General features: G+C 43.9%; 1 protein-coding gene across 8 annotated transcripts in view; it reads right to left on the reverse strand.

Moving 5' to 3' along the window:
- The window catches only part of BCL11A (BAF chromatin remodeling complex subunit BCL11A), a 100,683-nt gene extending 78,379 nt beyond the window's left edge, over positions 1–22,304 (reverse strand). For 3 of the 8 annotated variants that reach the window (XM_036262800.1, XM_036262799.1, XM_036262796.1), the window contains exons 1-2: positions 21,895–22,304; positions 14,678–15,007 (exon numbers count right to left, since the gene is read on the reverse strand). In XM_036262800.1, coding sequence (XP_036118693.1) covers positions 14,678–15,007; positions 21,895–21,949 — 385 coding nt within the window. In that variant the 5' untranslated portion in view covers positions 21,950–22,304. Of the gene's footprint in view, positions 1–14,677; positions 15,008–21,894 lie in introns of those variants that run through there. The other 5 variants (XM_036262798.1, XM_036262797.1, XR_004959684.1 and 2 more) reach the window with 3 other exon arrangements.
- Between the last annotated feature and the right edge of the window lie 253 nt (positions 22,305–22,557).

The raw sequence follows: 22,557 nt of genomic DNA on the forward strand, positions 1-22,557 counted from the left end.
ACTGAAAAGGCTTGGCTGCTCTGGGGCCCTGACACGCTCTCATCTAAAGCTTGGCCCTCGGCCAAGTTCATCTGTTAATGGACAGCCACAACCAAGGGCCTGCACCTCCCCCACCTCCCCGACTCTTCTCTGTTCTCCTACCTCTTTCTAGCTCCTAAACACTAGACATCGATTATGTCTGTGCTTTTCCCTTTCTATTCAAGATAAACAAAGTGCTTCAAGTTCAGGGCACACCCTGGGACCCTTGACAAAACAATCTATCATTCTGTCTGCTAAACCAGTCTGGCTACACCACGGCTGGGAGAGCAATGCTCCCAATGTACAATTTTCCCTTTGTGCTCCTCCCTCTTGCCACTAACCTCTTTTCTTTACCACCTTCTCCAGAGCAGATGGACTTGACCACTTTACTTAAGCTCCCCCTGCCCCTTGCAACCTCAGAAATTAAAGGAAAGAACGGAGCTCCTGGCTGCCCCTCCTCCTGCCCAGGTTTCCTCCTCCTCCTCCTCCTCCTCCTCCTCCTCCTCTTCTGGGCCCCCACATCCCTCGTACACATACAAGGATCCCGTTAGATCCACACAATCCTTCCGACCCTCTCACCACGGACACTCACCCATAAAACAAATTAAATGCAGGGACTGGCCACTCTTTCACTCCCTGCAAGAATATTTTAAGTGAGTTTTGTTTTAAATCACATCCACTAATTTATCCTGACTTACAATTAAATGCGGGTACACTTTTTACAACCAGCACGCAATGTATTAATTATTACTACAAATGGTCAAATGAGAGCAAGGTCCCTCCTAAAAATATTAATAAAATACATAATAAATAAGATTAATGAAACAAAAATAGATTCATAAGACTTGGCCAGGGCTTTTATTATTTCACGCAAGGGGAAATCCAGCCAGTGAAACTTGCTATGTACGTACTTTGGCAGGACTCTGGCCAACCACCACCACTGAACTCAAAAGAGCGTGTTTGTGGGGGGTCAGGCGTGGTGCCCTAGGTGCTGGGGCTCCTTGGGAAGCTGACTGACGGCCACAGTGCTCAGGCAGAGCCCACAACGTCTCAGTTTTCCCATGTGGCGGGAAAAGTTACCCACAGGCTGCTTCCCCTTCCTGTGGCAGCTCAGGCTGTCGTTGCAGTCCTCACCCCTCTCCAGAAAGGACAAATGAAGTCCCCTAGACCCAGAGGGAAGTGAGCCCAGCTAACTGAAGGGCTCGGGATTCAGGCCCCATCAGCACTGCTTACTGTACCAGCGCTGGAAGCCACCTTCGTGCCCCACCGCCAGGCCTCCGCTAACCTGTCTCCGTTCACGCAGCCCCACGCAGCACCCCCAGCCTTCCCCGCCCCTCCGGGCCCCCCAAATCCAACACACCCACAGCACAATCGAATCTAATTAAGATCAGGAAAAAATTTGCATTTTCTTTTCACTGTACCCCCAGTAATCACAGAAGTTCTTCAAATTTTGAGAATTTTGTGCCTCTGCTAATTATTTCCCTCGTTTTGCATTTCAAGGCACAAAGACAGTCTAGCTCACTGGTGGTCTATTAATAGTTTGAAATTTGGAGCATCAGAGGTGGGGTGGTTGTTTTTTGTTGTGTGGGTTTTTTTCCCCTTTTAAAACTATTCTGTCATTTCCAGTTTTGAAAAAAGGTTTCTTGTTGTTGTTGTTGTTAGTGGTGGTAATGTTAATGTTTCTTCCAAAAGACAGCTTAGCTGTGCCATTCTGTGTATTATGATTTGGTCTCCCCCTTACAATAGTCACTCTCTGCCTGGCTTACTGATTTACAGAATCTTGGTATGTGAATGGCAAAAAGAAAAAGAAAGAAAGAAAGAAAGAAAATTCCTTGGCATAAGTATATGTTTGCTGATCAAATTTCAGATCATGTGTTGTTCATTATTATGACTTTACTTGAAAAACAGTTTGCCACAGTGAGATGGATTCACTTTATATGCTTTCTACCCCTCCACTCCCTTTAAATACTTTGAAAAAAACAGTACAATTTTTTTTAAGGTACATTTAAAGCATGAACTGGTTTGGATTAAAACAATGTTTCAACGTCTGTAAATTCCCTGGAAATACATTTTTTTAAAAGACTGATGCAAAGCCACACATGATTTTGAGGGAGCAAATGAGATTGTCCCACCAACAACATTTAATGATGATTTAAGAAATTCTAATATTTTTCATTTACTTCCTGTAGAATTATTTGTGTACTTGACATTTATACAGTTTCTCCATTATATAACAATCTACTCTGGGTACACTAGATTATGCCAATCTATTAGAATGAAATCTGTACTCCATATAAGCAGAAGTTTCCAGTCGGCTTGGACTTACCATTATGTTTCAATGTAAAGTGTCATTATATCCGAGTATGAAGCACGGCTACTCCCTGCTCATGGTTAACTCTAACACTGTAATCTTTCTTGCTGCTTCTAGGGCTGTGTCAGTGTTTACATTCCTGGAAGTTAAATAAACCTACATGGCAAAACTCCTGGATAGACTGAATAATAAGGCTTGTGATGACTAAACTGTTTACTTTTTACCTTGTTAGGATCCCTTTCTTGTAAAGTTTAGGGGAGAGGCAGAGAGAGAAGGAATGAAGGGGGGGTGATATGAGATAGAAAGAGAGAGATTTACACACTGGCTTCCATATGTCACAAAGACCTTTCTACCCACAGCCAAGGCGACTCAAGCAGCGTGCATAAGTTAGTGTTGCTTTTTTCGTTTTGTTTTGTTTTCTTACACACCAGGTCAGCTGAATAAGCCCCCTTCTCTACTACCCTCCTGCCAATAAAAAGTATGAACCTTTTTTATTTTTTATTTTTTTTTTGCCATTTTCAAATAGCAAATTATCCATTAGATTTCATCATATCTTAGTAAAGCAATTACATCAAGAAAATGATAGTGCGTGTGGAATCAATTATGCATGCAGTTGGCCGGAGACCAAAGGCTGTGAAGTCGGAGAGGGCAGAATCGCTCGACACACACAAATAAAAAGCCCCTGGATCTCACAGATGGACCCCATCAGTTCATCTTACTGCCTAAAAAGTTCATGCACTTAATAATTTATTTGTGTTCTGGATACTGTTTCCCAGCTGAATATTAACAACTTTGAACTGAAGCATGCTTTTAGCATGGTATGGATGGGAGTCACGGTAGGGCAGTGCTAGGGTCCCTCGGAGGTTAAAATTGTAGTTATGTTTCTTACACACTGTTCATTTTCCATCACAATTTATTTTCTTTCATTACACACTCCTTTTAATCGGAATATCAGTTTCAGTGCTCTGATTCTGCTTGTTAACCAGTGATAAACTCATAAACCAAAGATGAACATCAATAATACAGCACAGGCGATTCAACAGCAAAGGCAAACACCAAAATCACAGGCTCTCAAAAATCGGAAACCGTTAGTTAGCACCTTGTTTTCACAACCAGGGCACTTGTGTACCTTGAGGGAGGCACCCGGGAGCCCAGAGACCACGATTTACTTTAGTGACTGGGGAGAGGACGCAGCGAGAGCAGCCCAGGAGCAGCAGCTGAGCGAGGCCACAGCAAAACTTACTGGAGCTGACAGAGAAGTCAGCCAAGCCCAGGCCCAAGACGGGTAGGTGCCAGCCATATATTTAAAGAAGAAATCCAAAGCATTGTTAGAAAGGTCTGCAGTTTGCATCGGTCTCTCTTCCAAAGGAGGAGCTCGATGTCTTAATTCACTGGAATATTCGAGTCTCCCTGCCATCAAACTGCTAACAATAAAACTGCCCGACAACTTTCGTGGGGGAACAGGGACAGGCAATACATATTTCTGTACGTAGCTGGATGGGCCTCAATCACACACTTAAATTTTACAGTCGTCTCCCCAAATGAAAAGGATTTCCAGCCAACACTTCCACAAACTGTACTTAACGTTAAGAGAATACGGATAAAACATATGTAATTACTCAAGGTTAGACTTCTAATTCCTCAATTCACTAAAGGAAACTTGGCAAGAAGATGCATCATTTTGCTCCTTTCTACCGGGGCATCTGAGGAGGAGAGCCACTGAGGCAGCTAATACACGAAACATGATCGAAAGTGATTAACAACGGCTTCATATGCAAATCGCATTAATGAAGGAGTGCAAAGTCATCATGTAAATTAAATATGTCAAATCTCTTGGTGAACTTTCAATCTTGAGAAGAAAAAACACTGCTTTAATTTTTTTACATCATCAATTTTGCAAGATTGAAAATCTAAGAATCTTGGTGCTATAAACAATTTTCACCTTTTTTTTCTCCTTCAGCAGGCTGACAGGCCAGCCTGATGTGCACCGAATGTACATGTTAATAGGCCAATCAAAAATGCAAAACAATTCGCAATTACTGGAAGGACCTAATGGTCATTAGAATTTACAACTAGGTAATGAACTGAAGTCTGCCCACACCATGCATATTCATAAAGCAATTTAGCCTTTGAAGATTAAAGAAGTGCTTAAAATTCAAATGAGCTTTAGCAAATTATCAGTAAGATTCATCCAAAAAGCAAAGGGTTTTTCTTCCTATGATTTCCTCATTTTTTTTAATGCAAAATTGTTATATCTTCCAGACTGAGCTTAAACTAAACATTGAGCTTCTAGTGAAGCCGAAGGGGCTGAGAGACAAACAGAGGCAGCAAACATCGTTACGGACTTTGTTCATAAAACTAAGCCCTTAAGAGCCAAACCTATCTCTAAACATGGTAATTTATCAAAAACAGCCCAGAGTTGCTCATAGGCAATACTGCACAGTCCTCCAACAAAACAGATTAACACGAGTCTCACCACCCTCCCCAAAAGCCTTTTCCCCCTCAAGTTGAGTCTCCTGTGTAAACATCCACTGTGGTATAAAAACAGCTTTTTCATCAGCTTGGAGTGGCATTCATTTTAGAAGTTTCTGCTTCCAAAGGGAAAAGAGCAAGAAAGGAGAGCACATGAGGCAGAGAGGAGCAAGGTCTGGTTTACTTCTGAAGAGTGAAAATCTGTTGCGGTATATTTATCTTCCTGGGGGTTCCCCCACCCTGCCCTGGCAGCTTTTAGTCCGAGAGACACGGGTCATGCAGACATCAGCTGACGTTCAGAAAGTTGTGGTGTCCATCCACCACCGCCACCCCACCCACCCACCCCGGTTATTAGAGAGTGCAGTGGGAACTTGAATTTTCATGCTGCCCAGTTACCAGTCTGGATAAGAATCTAACTCACCCCTAGGATGCTAACTCACACCTTACTAACCTCGAGACATATAAGAAATTCTAGTGATAGAATTCCCAGTGAAGGTCTCCTCTGCCTCCATCCCAAACACCCAAAGCAGGCGAAAGCATCAAAGTACATGTAAGTCCTGTCTTCTGCGAGTGTACAAGTCAGACTGGGAATAACAGCTTTGGGAGAACCACGTGCCCGGTGCTTACTGCTCTGCTGCTGGACCCAGAGGGCTCTCCGCTCTGGTGATTGTGTTTGAAACCCTATTGAAAATACTCCAGCAACTTCTCTGCCACCCTTCTACCCCTCCGCCCCCCTGCCCCTAGAGTTGATCTTACCTGAAATGTAGGTCTATCAAGGAAGTGGGCAAGAGGAGGGGGGAAAAGAGAGAAAAACCTCAGGTACTATCCCTGATTGCTTGACTCTTATCCATGGGCCCTGCTCAGAAACGTGCCACATTTTAACACTTATTAGAAAGAATAGGATGCAGAGCTGCAAGTAACCCACATCCACAACCATCTGTGAGCCCAGCTCCCCGGTCCTGACCAATTCCGTTTGACACTAATGTTACTCTACATGAGTAGAGTTCAATGAGGGTTGATATGGGATGTGACAGAGTAAATCAGAATTAGATTAAAAACAAAAGTTTAGAAACCGATGCTACACTGCAGAGCAAATGGGACTTGAAGGCCAAATTTCCCCTAACTGCCTTCAAGTCATTTTCCCTATTAGAGCGTTTGCCTGCCACCCCCTTGCTGGCCATGCCACAGTCACATCAGAAAGGAGAGTGTGATGCATATAGGAAGGCTTGAGATAGTCCTCTTTAGATACAATACCTGTATATTTAATATATAGCAATTAACTTCTGGTCAGGAGTCTGCAGGCAGCAAGCTGCCCCAAGCAGATAGGGGGGGAGGGGGCCCAGAGCTGGGACAGGCACAAAAGACAGGTCCAACAACAATGCCTGCTGTCAGCAGCTGAATTATTTTTATACAGGAATTTTTATCTCTATTGTACAAACAAGTACGTGTCTGTGCAGACTTGTTAAGCAATCCACTTGTATGTAGAATAAGATTTTTTTTTCTTCCTTGCTACCAGTCACACAGCTCCAAGATCAGAAGAAATACATAGTCTTTGAAGCTGCTCAAATGTTTTAGTTAAAAGGACAGCAGTTGTTTTCAAAGATCCAAGAGTATCTTTATCAGAATTAAATTTTTCCTTATTGATTTTTCCCCTTAACATAACAAAAACATAACATGAGGTTACGATTTATTATTAAAATTTTTTCTCAGCCTTTAAATCATTCTTCAGCAGCCAATGCTCACTTTTAAATGTGAAAGAATAATTTTTTTTTTTTTAATCTTAGGATGAGATAGAGTAGGAGAGGGAAAATCACGAGATTTAAATTTAACATTGGTTAATGTATTGTTTTAACTGTGAACTCAAAGACTTGGGGTGGGAGCCCAAAATGAACAGTAAATGCCTCACTGTGAGCGGTCCCTTAAATGTAAATAAATCATGAAATCATGGTATCCCCTGAGTGGGCAAAGGGAAATGCTTCGGATTTTGGGGGGTAGGGGGCCAAAAAGAAACTCCATATTTAAAATATAAAAGATCAGACTTGACATGTAGTGCCTTGTGCTCCGGCAAAGGTAAGAATCCAAGCTACACCTTATATCCCTAAAGATTAACAGATGTGATTTTTTTTGCAGCTTTCTTTATGCATCATTACATATCAAGAAAATGAACAACTGATTAATATAAATTTAAATGCCCTGATGCTTTAGCAGAAGGCTTCCTTGTGTTTTTTAGAAAGTTCAAACAGAAAATAGAAAGTGGGGGAGGGCACAACAGCACCTGTGTTCTTTTCAAAAGCACCTTTGCAGGTTTCACAATAATTCCATTCTTCATTTTAATGGGAGTTTTTAATCAGTGGACTCACCTCTATCTAAAACTAAGATCAAATTGTAGGTGTAATTGTTCATCGCCAATGCTAACAAGAGCGAAGATACAAACAGAAACCCATTGTGAGTGACCAAAGGTCCCCAGGTATCCCCTTCATCAACATGCCTGCTCCAGGTTCCCACTGGGAATTCCCTGGCGGCCGATGCAGTTCTGAATAACAGGCTGCCAACCCTATCTGGAAAAGGGTGTGCAAGGCGCCTTCTCGCCTCTTTTACAGGAAGTTTAAACCTGATCATCTCACCTTTGGTGGATATAATTTGTTGTTGAGCACTCTAAGAACTTGGAATTTTATCTTTCTGAAGAGATCAAAAGGGAGAAGGGAGGGCAGCGGAGGGAGCACGCCTAGGCCCTGTGCTCAGCACACTGGCTCAGAGCGGCAACCTGTTCAGGTGAAGCTTCCAGCGGCATTGCATCAGATCCGCTCCGATCAGGCTCTAGGGTGAGCCCAGCGATGAAACACGCCGGGTTCCCTGTCCGCAAACTTCTCCTTCGCCAGTTCTTGGCAGCTTATTTTTCCAAGTGTTTTGTTGCAGGAAACGTGTGTATTTTTCTTTGTATGTTTTGTGGATTTACCACAACTGGTTCTGACAGCTGTTGATTCTGTTAAATGAACACATTATGAAAATCCTCTTTTAAAACCTCAAGCAACAGTAGGCTTAAAAATAATGGTAAAATATTTTCATGGAGTTCCAGTTGAGAGTTGGCAAAAAAAAAAAAAAAGAAAGAAAGAAATGAAGGTACAGCAGTCCTTCAAGTCAGCACTGGATTTAAACTGAATATCTGCGTGTGCGTGTGCATGTGTGTGTTTAATGGAGTAAGAGGGGTGTTGCAAATCACCACAAATATTTACACTGTATACCCTTTGTTCAAATCACATACTTTTAATAGGAGAAGCTGGAACTGTGGCTATTTAAAATTTTAAATATTCAAACGCCTGTAATTAACCATATGAAACAAATTATGTCGCATTTCTCCATACCGGCACATGCAAAGAATTCTGGTGGTGGATTGGGAGGTGGCAGAGTTGGGGAGACAACTCCAAGAGGAGGAAAGGATGATGTTTTCATTTTGCTATAGATCAAAGAACAAGAATGGGGACTGTGGCATATGGAGCATTTTTACATCGCTGTCTTTCACACTGGGCTATCTAAGTTTACACAATTCCCCAGACTAGCTGCATATTAAGCTGGCTGTGTACAGCTTTATTATGGTGCGGTGGTGGAAGAAGCATTAATATTCCGGCTCCGCATCTGACAGGGCATTTACATGTGCCCATCTGAGCGGCACCTGAGAGCTCCTCCAAGGTGCAGTAACTGTGTGCCTATTGTAAAGGCAAATGAAGCTCACCTATTCCCTGCTGGGGTCAGAAGTGACCTCACCACCCCCCATGCTTCAAATCCTTCCCTTGCCAACCTAACTCAATGCCATCACAGAATGACGAATGAGCTCAGAAATAGACCCCAAGTTACGAACCCTGCTAAGAACAGCAAAAGCCTTTGCTGAAATGTTTTAAAAATGCATAGGGAGTGCAGCTGGCCAGTAAAAAAGCAGGAAGACAAATTCCAGTGAACCCAATATGAACTACGTTACATTCTAAAACTGATTAGAAATACAGTCTGATGTTTACTGGCTTCAAATTGAGTTTGGCATCAAACATACTGGCTTTAATAATGCTGGCATTTTTTTATTATTATTATTTTAAATCTGCCTCTGGTCTCCAGGAGCACATGTGGAGAGCTAAAGCATTCTTATTCGTCAGGTTACATTTCCTGGAAATTAAGTTTGTGACAGAAAATGACTCTAGTAGCAATAATATGGCTCATGCTCAAATTAATTAGGTCATTGTTGTAAAAACTACATGGCAAATTACAAAGGTAAATTTACTGATATTGGCCAGAGCTCTACACCCTGGAAGTAGGAGAAGCAGCTGAAGGATGCTGATTTACCTGGGTAGAAGGAAAGAACAGAGGAGGGAGGGATACAATGGCCAATTTTCTATTTGTATTACAAATAAAAATTACTAGTCATTATCCATTAAATTATATAGTCTGAACATATTTTATGAACTTTATTAATGTCCTCTAAATTGACACATAAAATAAAAACCTGCTTGATTTGAGATAATGTTAAAAATGGGCACTAAGTTTTAAAAAAAAAAAATTTTTTTTTAATCCTTGTAATAACAACACTGCTGACATAACCATGACCCAAATGAAATCTGAACAAGCAGAAAGGTACTAAAGATCCTTGGTGATTAAATCTCTTGCTAAAAAAGTGGCAAAGTGCCAGGCTGGGTCCAGCTTGATGCTAAGTGCTTTTTATTGCACAAAGCTGGTACTACTGTCTGTAAAAACAGACTTGGGCTTGGGGTAAATTTTGTCAAATGATTTCTTTGTGCAATAAAGGGATTGAACAGACCAACTAAAGTAGATTAAATTAACATCGAATGACACAATCTCATTGCATCTCCCTAGCTGTGCTACTTCGGTTAGATTTCAGATTTTCCCCCAAAGGAAAAACAAACTTTCTTCCTTTCTCCCTGACTAATGTGAAAAGCCCATTCATCTATTCTCCTTTATTAAACACTTTCACTAAGAAATCATGAAATTCTGAAAAATGCTCCCCTCCTAGGATTTGCATGTTTGTTAGACACTCCCAATTTAGTCCTCCCACACTGGTCAAACTGCACTGACGCTGCAGTGTGAAATTAATGATATTCCAGGACTCTAAGATGTGCCGTTAGTATGCATCCAACTCGCCTCCTCCCTGAGCTGAAGGTTTGCTGTCCTGACACTGCCCGTTTCTACACCCAGCTGCATTTTACCAGCCCATGGGCAGCTCCACAATTAAATGCCATATTCACCAGAAGAAAAGGTGTGCAAAACAGATTTCAGATCCTTTAAAGTAAAACTAACAACTTGAAAAACAACAAGGAATGGGGTCATTTAAGAAATTACAGCACTGCTTTTTTTTTTTAAAGCTTTCACAGAATAAACAGAGAATGGGAGGGAAACTTTCTCCCTCTGCTCCTGTTGTTGAAGTGAATACATATTTGTGTTTCCAATAAAAGGCCATTTTTACATTAACTGTCTGTAACAGCAGGAGACAGAAAAACTAACACAATCACCACATCACACACAGGATGATCTTCATATCACGTGGCCCTATTCTCAAAACTATTATTTCTAAAAGACAACTAGGAAAATGCACAATGCATCTTTTCTGTGTCACCGAAAGGATACTGTCTGAAGAACTTGGGATCTTTGGGATCTTCCACCTTTTAGATTTTTTTCTTTTTCTTTTTGGCTTTCCGTAGTAAATTTAGCAGCCATGTGGGCCACTGTGTTTAATTAAGCTTTCAAAAGTCCTCTGACAATGCCAACAATTGTAAGACACTTCTGCGGCTCAATCATGCAATCACTGTGACAGTTCTATTTACAATTTGTCTTAGAAAGAGTTTCTCTGACATTGCACTTTGACAAAACATCCAAGCTGCCAGTTCACAACCTTTCTCTGTCTTATTTACAAATACAGCTTGTATACAGGACTCCAGTCTCATGAACATGAGTCTTTGGGTAGTGGCCTCACAAACATAGGCTCCCAGAGAAAAGCCTAGGTATTTATTAGGAAACAATATTCTCTAGTCCGTGGATTAATCAATATATTGGGGGGTTTTGTTGTTGTTGTTGTTGTTATTTAGCTGCCATACTAAAAATGCACTTCAGCAGTCATTTTTATTCAGAATCACACAAATAAAGAAAAATGAAAAACAAGGAGTCATAACAGGATACTATAATTTATAGTCTCATTTACAATTACACTGTCAAGTATACAAGTACATCCTCCAGTTCATTCTGAGCTAGCAATGGGCACAATAAGAAAAGGCAAGTTGATTTTCTAAATTCTGAAAAGCATGAGTATGTTATCCTTGATTTACCTTTAGTAACATGCTAATGAACTTCTGTTCCGAAAGAGTAGCTCTCCCTTCATTCGAGTATCTGTCTTACATATTATTATCCAGATAAGAGGTGTATGGTCTAGGCAAATAAATTTTAAAGACCCTGATATAAATGTCTCTAACTGTAAGGAGAAAGAACAATGGTATGTATCAATAGTCGATTTTACTAAATTTTGTAGAATTTGTCATATTTTCTCCCATTCTCTCAAAAAGCTACGCTTATGACAGCCCAACCCTAATTTAAAGATGTCTACATGCAATAAGCCAAAACCTCTAAACTGATATAGTGGGATAATATTGTTTGGCCTCTTCTATAAGTAAACTGCAGTTTTACAGTCACTACTCTCCAATGAATATTTCCTCATCATAAAATATGAGACTAGAAAACAAAACAAAACCCCTATTAAAAGCCCTGACTGCCAGTCAAAGGCTGCTGAGCTCTGATGGTGGATACCTGACACACCAATTGATGAACTAGGCCCCGCACAGTATAACCTGCTCGTTTCTAGTGGTCTCAATGGATCACAGTCACACAATATTTTGACTATTTGAATATAGTGAAAAAAGCAACCTGATCAACGTATATGCACATGGGTGAAGTGCTGGGCACATACCCATCCATTCACCAGGTAAAAATCATCCCTTCTAAAAAATACTCAGCTTTGAGAGGCCTACGTACAGTCAAAATGCATACCACTTTACTGAAGATTTAAAGAAGTGTACCTTATTCTCCTATTTGAAAGCCCTGAATTCTAAGCTTTATTTATCTCGGAAAGATCTGTCGCTGTTTTATTCCTGCTTCCTGCCTATAAAATGGCAGAGCACAGTGAGCTCAAATCCAACTTACATCACTTGAATAAAGCCTTTCCTACACAGCGCACTTAAATGACTACCTTTTATGTGGTTGCCAAACATATTCTTCTAGAGATTCATCAATATATCTCTTTCCTAATACAGAGCATTGCTTCTCCTTTCTTTTTGTGACACGATTCAAATACCTACTGAATGATTACTCTTATTGTTTCCTTCCTCACCATAAAAAGAAAAGCAGAGTTGGAATTGTGGAGACGTGCCTGAGAGAAATGGGCTGGGAGCACACAGCCGTCTTCCAGAACTTCGCTCCAGAGGCACCTGAGGGCCAGGGCATCTTAATTTATGTGCAATAGTAGAATGTTAATTTCACCATAGGAAACTCTTAATTCATTACTGTGAATTATGAGAAGTCGTGATGCTAGTTACTGACATCTCGCTTGGAGATGTGACCATGCTATTTATGTTCAGCCAATTCCAGGGTGGGAACAGGTGATTAAACACAATGAAAGGAATCAAGGCCTTTGTAATTACTCGTGTATGCAAGGTTCACCTCACCTGGGTCGAAGCACTTGCACACCCATCATCTCAATGAAATTATTTCATACTGGCCCTAGAACACATATTTTAAACTTGTCCCTTTTTGGCTTCTCTGGGCTCTGTTACTGTACTAGTTTTTAAAAAAATAATAATAGAACCTTTATGACAACCAGAGAGTTAAGGAAAATATCTTTTCTTTCCCTGCACAGACTCACAACTATAAGAGCCAAACGCCTTTACTACAGGGCCTTCCTTCAGCTTTTAGATTCCTCCTCAAGTACAGAAGCACAGAATTTTCGAGCTGGTTAATCTGAGACTGAATAACCTATCTGGGACCTCAGTAAGAAGTGTGGTTTTAATTCTTGCTTGACAGACACTGTGTTTTGTCTTTTAAACGGGCAGCTCGATATGTAAATACGATGTTACATCACGCAAGTGTTACTCCATATTTGGTGATTTAGAAAGGCTTTGGATCTCCGAAGATGACAAATCCCCTTCCGCTTGCTCTTGCTTCATTAATCATGCCTTACACTTCTGTTCATTTTCCTTCCAGTCACAAGACAGCACATGGAAATGGTCATTGCCATATCCTACTGGGGGGTGGGGGAGGGGGGATAGAAGCTTAACCTACACGTCACATAAGCTAAATGTGGTGGATTCAAGAAAAACATTTTGCAAATGCAGTTTCCCTGGGAGCAGATTTCTCATTTCACTAAAGGAAAAGTATCTGGATGCTATTGCAGGAAGCATTTCAAAAGAAAGAAATGCCACGTTTGATTTTAATGATCAAATTCCAGAGGGGGAGAGAAGAAATAATATGACATTTAATCCCCTCTGGACCACTGACCTACCACAGTTCGACTCTGTGGTCAAACTAGGTCAGAGAGACAAGTTCCAGTGAATCAATTGATTATATGCACTATCTTTCCTAAAACTGAACAAATCTCTTGTCTTTGGGGGAGGGGACAGGGGAAAATAGAGGAAAGTGATCCACCAACAGGCAAGCCGTTTTTGTCACCACAGAATCTGCATTCAGTTTGTCTTACGTGTTGAATCACTGCTGTTTCACAAAAAATGTTTTAAGGGCCACCATACAGAGTTGCTATTTATCACTTAGAGTAGGGATTTAAGTTCCTGTTAGCTGTTAATTCCTTTTCCCTTGGGCTGCTGAGAAACCCACACACCTAGCTACCTCTCTGCTAAAATTAACCAAAGGAAGGAGAGCTGTTGAATGTATTGTATGTATTTTTCCAAGAATTTTTACATTGTGTTACAGCAGAAATGGTGGAAGCCTGGACTGTACATTTGTAAGGGTGACATGTGGTTGTGTAAACCACAAACAAAATCAAGATACATCTGTCAAAACCACATCAGAGACAAGAGAGAGCACAGAGAAGCATTTATCATTTAGCTGAGGAGGCAGGCTGCAGGGAGCAGCCGTTCCTGTCAAACCAACCTTTTGAAATTTCCAACATGCCCTTAAACTTTTCGAGTAAGCATGTCTGTGCGCTTCAGCAACTGCCCTCTCTACTCTGGCCTGGCCAGTCGAAAATGGCATCTTAAAGTCAAGGTCACGGTGTCATCCCACCACGGGGCTGTGTTTAATTACAGCCCCATACAGGCTGACAGCCAATATGGATCCAAGGCTAGCCCTGAAGCTCAGTTAACTCTTTCCACCCCCTCCAAAACGCCTGCCAGACCAGCCCACTTCATGGAAGCCTTGAGAACTATCTGCACCCCTCAGGAGGCCTGACCAGGTATTCTGACTCAAACAGGTCACTGGCTGAACTACAAACGCCTATATGGCCACTTTGTCTCTGACTTGTTCCCCCGGGCCAGAAATGGACATTGGAAACTGGGCTAGGTGTAATAAGATTCAACACTTAAAAATGAGAAGGGAAGAAAAAAGGAAATTCAGCATCAGCAGATCCAGAGAGAGGGTATCAGCTGTGTGTACCTATTCTGCCTACATCTGACTCAGTGAAGTGGAAAATATTTATTTTTATATTGTGTTCTGGACGTAAGCAATTGGAACGATTATTTTAACATTATAGGCTGTCATGGACAGTCACATGGAGAAATACAGAAAACACTTCACCACTCCTCAGTGCTTGGCTACAGCGCCTCTGAAAATGAAAAAAAAAAAAAAACATGCAAACAGCTTTTCTCCTTGCTTCTCATTTACCTGCTATGTGTTCCTGTTTGGGGCAAATTCCTCTAGATGACGTTGATAAACAATCGTCATCCTCTGGCGTGACCTGGATGCCAACCTCCACGGGATTGGATGCTTTTTTCATCTCGATTGGTGAAGGGGAAGGTGGTTTATCCACAGCTTTTTCTAAGCAGAGGCTGCCATTGCATTGTTTCCGTTTGTGCTCGATAAAAATAAGAATGTCCCCCAATGGGAAGTTCATCTGGCACTGCCCACACGTGAGGAGGTCATGGTCCCCTTCTGGAGCTCCCAAAGGGCCGTGGTCTGGTTCATCATCTGTAAGAATGGCTTCAAGAGGTTCGGCTGCGGTTGGAGAAACAAAAGCACAATTATTAAAGTGCCAGAAAGGAGGGAAAAGAGGGAAATACATTATCAACCCCATCCCATGCCACCACATATGTAAAGTGTTTCTAGCTTCCTCCGTATAATCCCCAGAAAAAGTGAACACCTAAAATGTACAAAGCTGTGGAAGTAGGCAGCAAGAAGGCAAATTTATCAATGAAGCAAGTCATCATATGTATTTATATATTTATTAAAGAAATCACCAATATATTTAAAGTCTAACTTGAAAAACTCCAGAAATACACACACACACATATACACACACACACTATAAATGTGTCTGGCCTGTGAGTTTGGGAAGAATGTGACTGTTAAATAAAAGTTAATGCAAGGACATAAAGAAAGCTTAAATAATAACTATCCCCCACCAAAAATAATTGTAAAAACATAGATTGAAACCAAGTTTCTTTTTTCCTATAGACTAAGATGTCTATTGTGCCAAAGAATAAAAGGAGAGGCGAATAAACACACACCTTTGTGTGTGAATGTATATAACTCCTAAGTTATACAGAGACACAGCTTCATAAATTAGAAAGCTACTACATCACACAGGAAATGTGCCACATTTATACTGCCGTAATAAGAAAACGACTGCATTCACCTGTGAAACGGATCTAAATAATAATCACAACGCAGCATAATTCACACTGCCAAAAACCTTTCTGATCTCTCAGCAGCACCACAAAATCAAAGAAATACCAAATTCACTGGCAATTCTTCTCAGACACATTAGCTAAATGGGATACTTTTGAGTACTTAAGAAAATAAGCCAATTAGTCATTTTTTCATTCTGAAGAAAGCAAACCTAAAATATTCTAAACATGTTGGCACTTGGTGGCCTCTATCACATAAAAATCAGAATGGTCAAGCAAACGCCACATTTCAGAACAAGGCTGAGAACAACTTTCTTTAGACTTGAAATACTTTGCCTAATGTTGTCAAAGTTGACTAATTTTCTGAATGAGCTCTAAAACACTTCATTATGAGACTATTTCTGCACACGTAATCACCAGCGATGGTATAACAAGGTAGGTATGTCTTTCATTCTTGTTTCCTTTTTTTTTTTTTTTAGAAAAAACTTTGCACCAAAATACTCCAGCATCTATTTTAACAGTTTCTATCATTGTTTAACCTTCCGAAGGGGCAAAGAGAGTTTAGTCAGTCTCTGCTCCTGAAACCTTATACTTACTCTATTTAAAAAAAAAAAATCATAAAATACAAAACACATCCAGGATGCTGCCAGTTAATAAAACTGAAGCAGAAAATGTACAAGTCTTAAACAGTTAATCAGTCTGACCTTCTTTAGCAAGCTGCCAATTTCACATTTAATGAACTTAAAGCCACAGAGAATCAAAAAATAGATTTTAATTTGAGTGTAGAATATTGGAACAGATTTTGATAAAGTGCAAAAATCCAGTGAACTCAGGTTAAATTTATTTCAACCCTACCCAGGCTGAATATTGAGGGGGAAGATCTGGAGTAACTCCCAGATGTGCTGGGTGAAATAATATTGAGAGAGCCCTGCCTAGCTGCACCTGTGCTCAAGTAGGACATGTCATAATTTCTAGCCTCTGGTACTCCTCCTAATTTAACATAAGGTCACCACAGGAATATGAAGGTTATATTCCTACTAATAAAGACAGCAAGGTAAGCACTTATGTTTCTTTGCCCACCACACTGACCAAATAATAAATGCACAATACACATTAATACTTTTCAAATAAAAAGAGACTAACAAAAGTGCTTATGCATTATGCCACTATGTCATTTTTTTTCTCCTACATTTGCTTTCATTTTGACCAAGTGAGGAACTGAATAGGGAAGTCATTTTCCAAGATCCCTGCTATTTGAATTAAGGTTTTAAGTATATATTAACAAATATGGTTTTTTGTTGTTGTTTTTCAGCATTAACTACAAGTTCTGAGGTTTACAAACTGAAGAAAGATTTAGGAAAAATATTTTATTTTACTAAAGTTAGTAGTCGTAGACCCTTTGCAAAAAAAAACATTTTTTTAAACTCCACTGTTAAGATTCTTTTTTTTAATTCCCAGAACCTGACACACATTTCTGAAAGCGGAAATATTTAGGAGTAAATGGAAATATTCTCCTAGGTATCAAATAGTTAAAGGCAATTCGGTACAAAATAGACTTGGTTAAAGTCTTCAAAATGTAGTGACTGAACTGATTTACAATCAAAACCAGGAAATGAAGTGGTAATTCAGAGGTTGCTGATTACACCTCCACATTTCACCTAATTAATTTTATAGGAGGCAAAGTTCTTGAAAATAACAAGATGATCAAATGTACAGATATAAAACCTGTAACCTCAACATTTTCTATGCTCTTAACGTAAATTATTGCTAATTAACAAGAATTATATCCTAATGTATGAAATAACATTTAACATCGGGCTCCCTGCAAAACATTTGGCTAGTGATGATCAGAGAAACAGCAAAACGTGTTCTTATTATTGCTGCTGTATTATTAAAAATCAGACGAAGTGGGGCACAAAGAAAATATGAAAATACAATTCTCTTGGTGTAGTCTACTGATTTGCATTGACATCTTTTCTCAGTGGCAATCAACATTTCCTTTCTGGGCATCAGATAATTTCTCTGTATTTTAATGCAAATTCCTCTTTCCCTAAAAATATTCCTAACCTCAGCCATTTTACCCCCTCCTTCAATTCAACTCCATCCTCCTTCGCCCCCCACAATACCATCGTTTCTAAGCTCTGGCCTAACTAAGCTCCGGCTACAAAGCGGGGAGTCCAGGATTGAAGTGGAAGGGAGTGGGCAAATAATCGTAATAATTAGTCGCGAATTCTCTACAAGAGAAAGAAATAAAAAATAAAATGCTTCTGCGTTCAAACAGCAAGACAGACTGAAACGTCTCAATGCCCCAGCGGCTGACTGAGATCTCTTTCCTCTCTCTGCTGTTGCAAAGGAATAAATTAAAAAAAAAAAAAAAAAAAGGCTTAGAAGAAATGTAGGGAATGAAGCAAGGGAAACGAGGGCTGCTGGGGGAGGGGGAGGGGAAAAGAGATCTGCCTTCAAGTTTGCTTTCCAAGTCCTTCCCTTTGATTGTCTTAACAGGGTAAGGAAGCAAGCCGAGACTGAAATGCAGAGAGGAAAAGCAAAGAAACAAAAGCGAAGGCAGGAGCGACAGGCCCGGGGCAGGGGGCCTGGCGGGGCGGCCTGTGGAGAAAGTGAAGTTGGGTGCGGGGACTCCGAGGCACAAAGCGACTAGCGTGCTGGCTGCAGGCTCCGGCGGCGCTCGCTGCGAACACGTGCAGCAGCGGCTGCGGGGTCGTGGGGCCGTGGGGCCGGGGGGCGGCCAGGGGCCCCCACTGCCACCTCCACGCCCATCTAACCCCAGTGCCGGATAATGAGGTTCCCCGGGCCAGCCAGTTGGGAGAAATGGCACGTGAGGCTTAAAAATCTCGGCTGGTTAACCTGGTGCAGTCTCAGTATCACCGCACACACCTCAAGTGCGGCTCCTGAAATTCATTTTGTGTCCACAGGCTCACACTTTACTTTGGGGGATCTCTACAAATGAATTTCTCCCGCAATTCCGGGCACCGATGTGCGCAGCGCGGCGGCGGCGGCGGTTATTCATTATTAATGACGCTGCTTGCCCGCATCATTATGATGATAACTATTACTATTGTTGTGATTTCGGGCTCCTAAGCGAGAGCTGCAGGAGGCGGGGGAGCCGGGGTCTGCTGCAGAGCGGCTCTGCAAGCCCGCGGTGGCCGCAGCGGTCCGTGCTTTAAGCGGGGGTGAGGGGGTGTGAGAAGTAAACCTGGACACTAAGCGCCAACTTGCCGGATCCCACCCTTTGGCCTTGCCCCGAAGCCGGAGAGCGCGCACTCCCTTTTGCCCCCTACCAATAATGCCCGTCCCGAAGGAAAATAAGAACTGCACCCCGTTCGGCTCTCGGCGCCCGGGGGTGTCGACGCACCGGGGTGCTTCTCCGCAGCCCTGGCCTGAAGCATTTTTAAAGTCAAAATGAAGAACAAAGACATAAGAGGTGATGGGGGGAGAAATGGAATTCTGCCTAACCGTCCGTTTCCCCCACCCCCACCCTCGCAAAGCTCTTCCCTCCCCGGCAGAGAAACGCTGAGCAGGGGGTGGGGGAGGCTCTGGTACAGGTTCAAGTTCGCTGAGCTTTCTTGATCTTGTTCTGCCTCCTAGCGACCGAATGGCTCTCATTCAGCCCAAGTAGCGAAGGTTGGGGGGGGGGGGTCCTGAAGATCCGAATGACTCCCGCCCCCTCTTCGCACCCAGTAAAAGAAGCGACCCCCACACCCCCTCCAAGCTGGTCCCGTAACCTAAAAGCCCGCATGGGAACGTGTGGAGAGGGGGGTTAACCCACCCAGCCAGGACTATCCCGAGATGGACCCGGATGGGGGGGGGGGGGCAGCCAGGACTGCTGGTCTCAGTCCATCCTTTGAGCCCCCAATGCATCCTTCCAAAGAAGGGCCCAGCATTCCCGACTCCTGCGAACACTGCCCTTGCTTCCCGCCGGTACCTGGCCGGGCTGTAACTTCACACCGCCGCGCGCCGCGTCTGCTCCGCATCCGGCACAGCCGGGGGAGTAGGGGGCGGGGGAGAGCGGCGAGGGAGGGATGCGCGGGGGTGGGGAGAGGGAGGGCCCCGCAACGTGCCGGGGCGGGGGAGCTTCCAAAGTGTGTGACAAGTTCCAGGGCCCAGTGAAAAATTCAATTCCCTTTACGCACCGCACGCCCTCACTTCTTTAAAAGAGACAGAACTGGGTATAGGTGGTTCTTTAAAATTGCATCAAAAATTAAAATAAGGGTCGTGAATGAAGAGGGGAAAGGGTGTGGGCCCTCTCACACCTTTCTTTCCCTTATTGACAAACTTTCCTAAGTGCCCACCGCTCGCCTTTCCAGACGCACTCTTCTAGCCCGGAGACAGACAGCCAGGAGACAGCCACCCACCCACCCCGTATAAAGGCTCACAAGGATTCCCCCCACTATCCCGACCGAGCCAGGTCCGAGATAGATGGCAAGAACTCTAGGGTGGGGGGCGCAGAGTCCCGGGATCCAGTACTCCCAAAACACATCCTCGAATATATTACTCCCCAGTTGACCCCCACCCCCAACTCTACCTGGCTTGTCAGTGCAAGGGGGCCGGGGGTGGGGGTGGGGGGAGGATTGGTTACCAGAACGGTTGGGAAGGGGGCAGGGAAAGCACGTGGTGACCTCCCCGCTGTCCAAAGCTGTGGACGAGAGACGCCGGGGGCCGGGAGGGGGGAGCAGACGCGTTTTTTCCGTTGCTTTGCAAAATAAAATGCTTTGCAAAGCCGAGTTTTTCCCAGACGTTTTCGAAGTCGGGTTGCCCGGGAGGAGGTCTGGGTATTGTGCTGGGGGCGAAAGTGGACTGTGGACCCCACCGGCGCGGAGTCGCTGTAAGGCCTGCCGCAGTGCCGGCGGGCCGGCGCGGGGAGCCGGGTGGGCGATCCCTGGCAGGGCGGGGGCGCGGCGAGGCTCGGCGAGGCCCCGGCGAGGCCCGGCCACCGCCGCCGCCCGCTCCCAGGCTGCCGCGCCGCGCTCGGTCCTCTGTCTGTTTGTTGGCAGGAGGCTCCCGCACACGCGGTGCTTGTAAACATTCAGACACGAGATTTTTCCCAATCAAAATCCACTTCCACTTTTTTTGAAAATCTTCCAAAAAATAGTAAGAGGAGGGAGTTCCTCGCTCCCTCTCCGTGCCGCTAGCGCTCTAAGTTAGCAACTAAAGGGGTTTGGGGGAAGGGGTAATTGTAATTTTCCCCCCTCTATTTAAAGAGTGCGAGATTTTGTCGGGGGGGGGGGCGGGTCAAAGAGGAGAGCGTTGCAGAAAACGGCCGACAGAGCATTTTGCTTCTGTTTGGGGGAAAGAAAATTTGCATTCTCTTGCCTTGTTTTAGTTCATATTTTATCTAATTTTATTTTATTTTGCACATCTTCTCGCCGCTACTGAGGTTAGGCCGGGAGGGGCGGGCATCCGCAACCCAGGCGGCGGCGGCCCCGGGCGCTCTCCCTCCCTCTTCAGCTCGCCCCCGGCCCTTGCTCCTGCCTTTCGGCGGCGGCGGCGCGGGAGGGCAAGAGCGAGGAGCCGGCACAAAAGGCAGCGGGACAAACACCCACCTCGGCCCGGAACAAAAGGCGGCAGCGCCGACCGCGTCTCGGGTCCTTCTCGGTCGCCCGGCTCTCCCTGCCGCCGCGGCCCCTCTCCACACTCTACTCCAGAGTGCCGGGGGCCCCCATTCACAATCCCACTTTCTGACTATTGTGGAGATGACTACTTTTCTCCCTGTGCACACTTTACCGAGAGCGCGCCGATGTCTTAAAGCCAGTCTCACCTCTTTTCTCCCTGGGAATTGTTTTTTAGGCTTGGATTCCCTATCACCCCCCGCCCGGTTTTCCTTCCTTCGGTGAGTGGAAGCAACCCCCCTTTCCCCTCCAGTTCCCTCCCCTAGGTTTGCCAGAGAATTGTTCGCATCCATACATATAGCATCGTTCATTATTTTGCAAAATTGAAGGGGAAATCACTGCATTCCTTTTCGAAAAGCGAAATAAAGCAGAGAAGAGCAGGAAAGAGGAGTCAAATTTTTGTAAAATTAAAAGGTGCGTGCTGTCCCAAAAGTACATGCGGCTACGGTTCGGGATGGAATTAGGTTTTTTTTCCTCCCTTTAATCTCTTTTATGCCGACTCTCGGAGGTTTTTCTTGCGAAAAATTTTAAAATGCATGCACACACCCCTCTCTCCCCCTCGCTCTTGCTTCTTGTCCTGCGCACTCTCGTGTTTATTAATAATTATTATTACTATTATTGGGTTACTTACGCGAGAATTCCCGTTTGCTTAAGTGCTGGGGTTTGCCTTGCTTGCGGCGAGACATGGTGGGCTGCGGGGCGGGCGGCGGCGGCGGCGGCGGCGGCGGGCGGACGACGGCTCGGTTCACATCGGGAGAGCCGGGTTAGAAAGGAGACTCCAGAGAAAATATCTTCATCAGTGCCTTTTGACATCCAAAATAAATTAGAAATAATACAAAGATGGCGCAGGGAAGATGAATTGTGGGAGAGCCGTCATGGCTTTTTTTTTTTTAAGCAAAAAAAAGAGAGAGAGAGAGGAGAGATAGAGGGAGAGAGAGAGAGAGATGAAAAAAATGGCAAAAGCCCCCCTGAGCTGCAAGTTCAAGTGCGGACGTGACGTCCCTGCGAACTTGAACGTCAGGAGTCTGGATGGACAGAGACACACAAAACATGGGCAGGGCGAGCAGGAGAGAAGGGGAGGAGGGAAGGGGAAGCTCACACCAATGGACACACATCAGGGGCTGGACATGAAAAAGAGACCAGGACAAGCCAATGGCCAGTGCGGGGCGGGGGAGGTGCGGGGCGGGGGGCTCCGCAGACGCCAGACGCGGCCCCCGGGGGAGGGGCAGGCGGAGGGGAGGGGGCTCTGGGGCCGCCGGCTCACCAGTGGCCGCAACGAGCGCCGAAGCGGCGG

This window comes from Molossus molossus, unplaced genomic scaffold, assembly GCF_014108415.1.
Source record: "Molossus molossus isolate mMolMol1 unplaced genomic scaffold, mMolMol1.p scaffold_m16_p_15, whole genome shotgun sequence".
In the NCBI taxonomy this organism is placed as follows: Eukaryota; Metazoa; Chordata; class Mammalia; order Chiroptera; family Molossidae; genus Molossus; species Molossus molossus.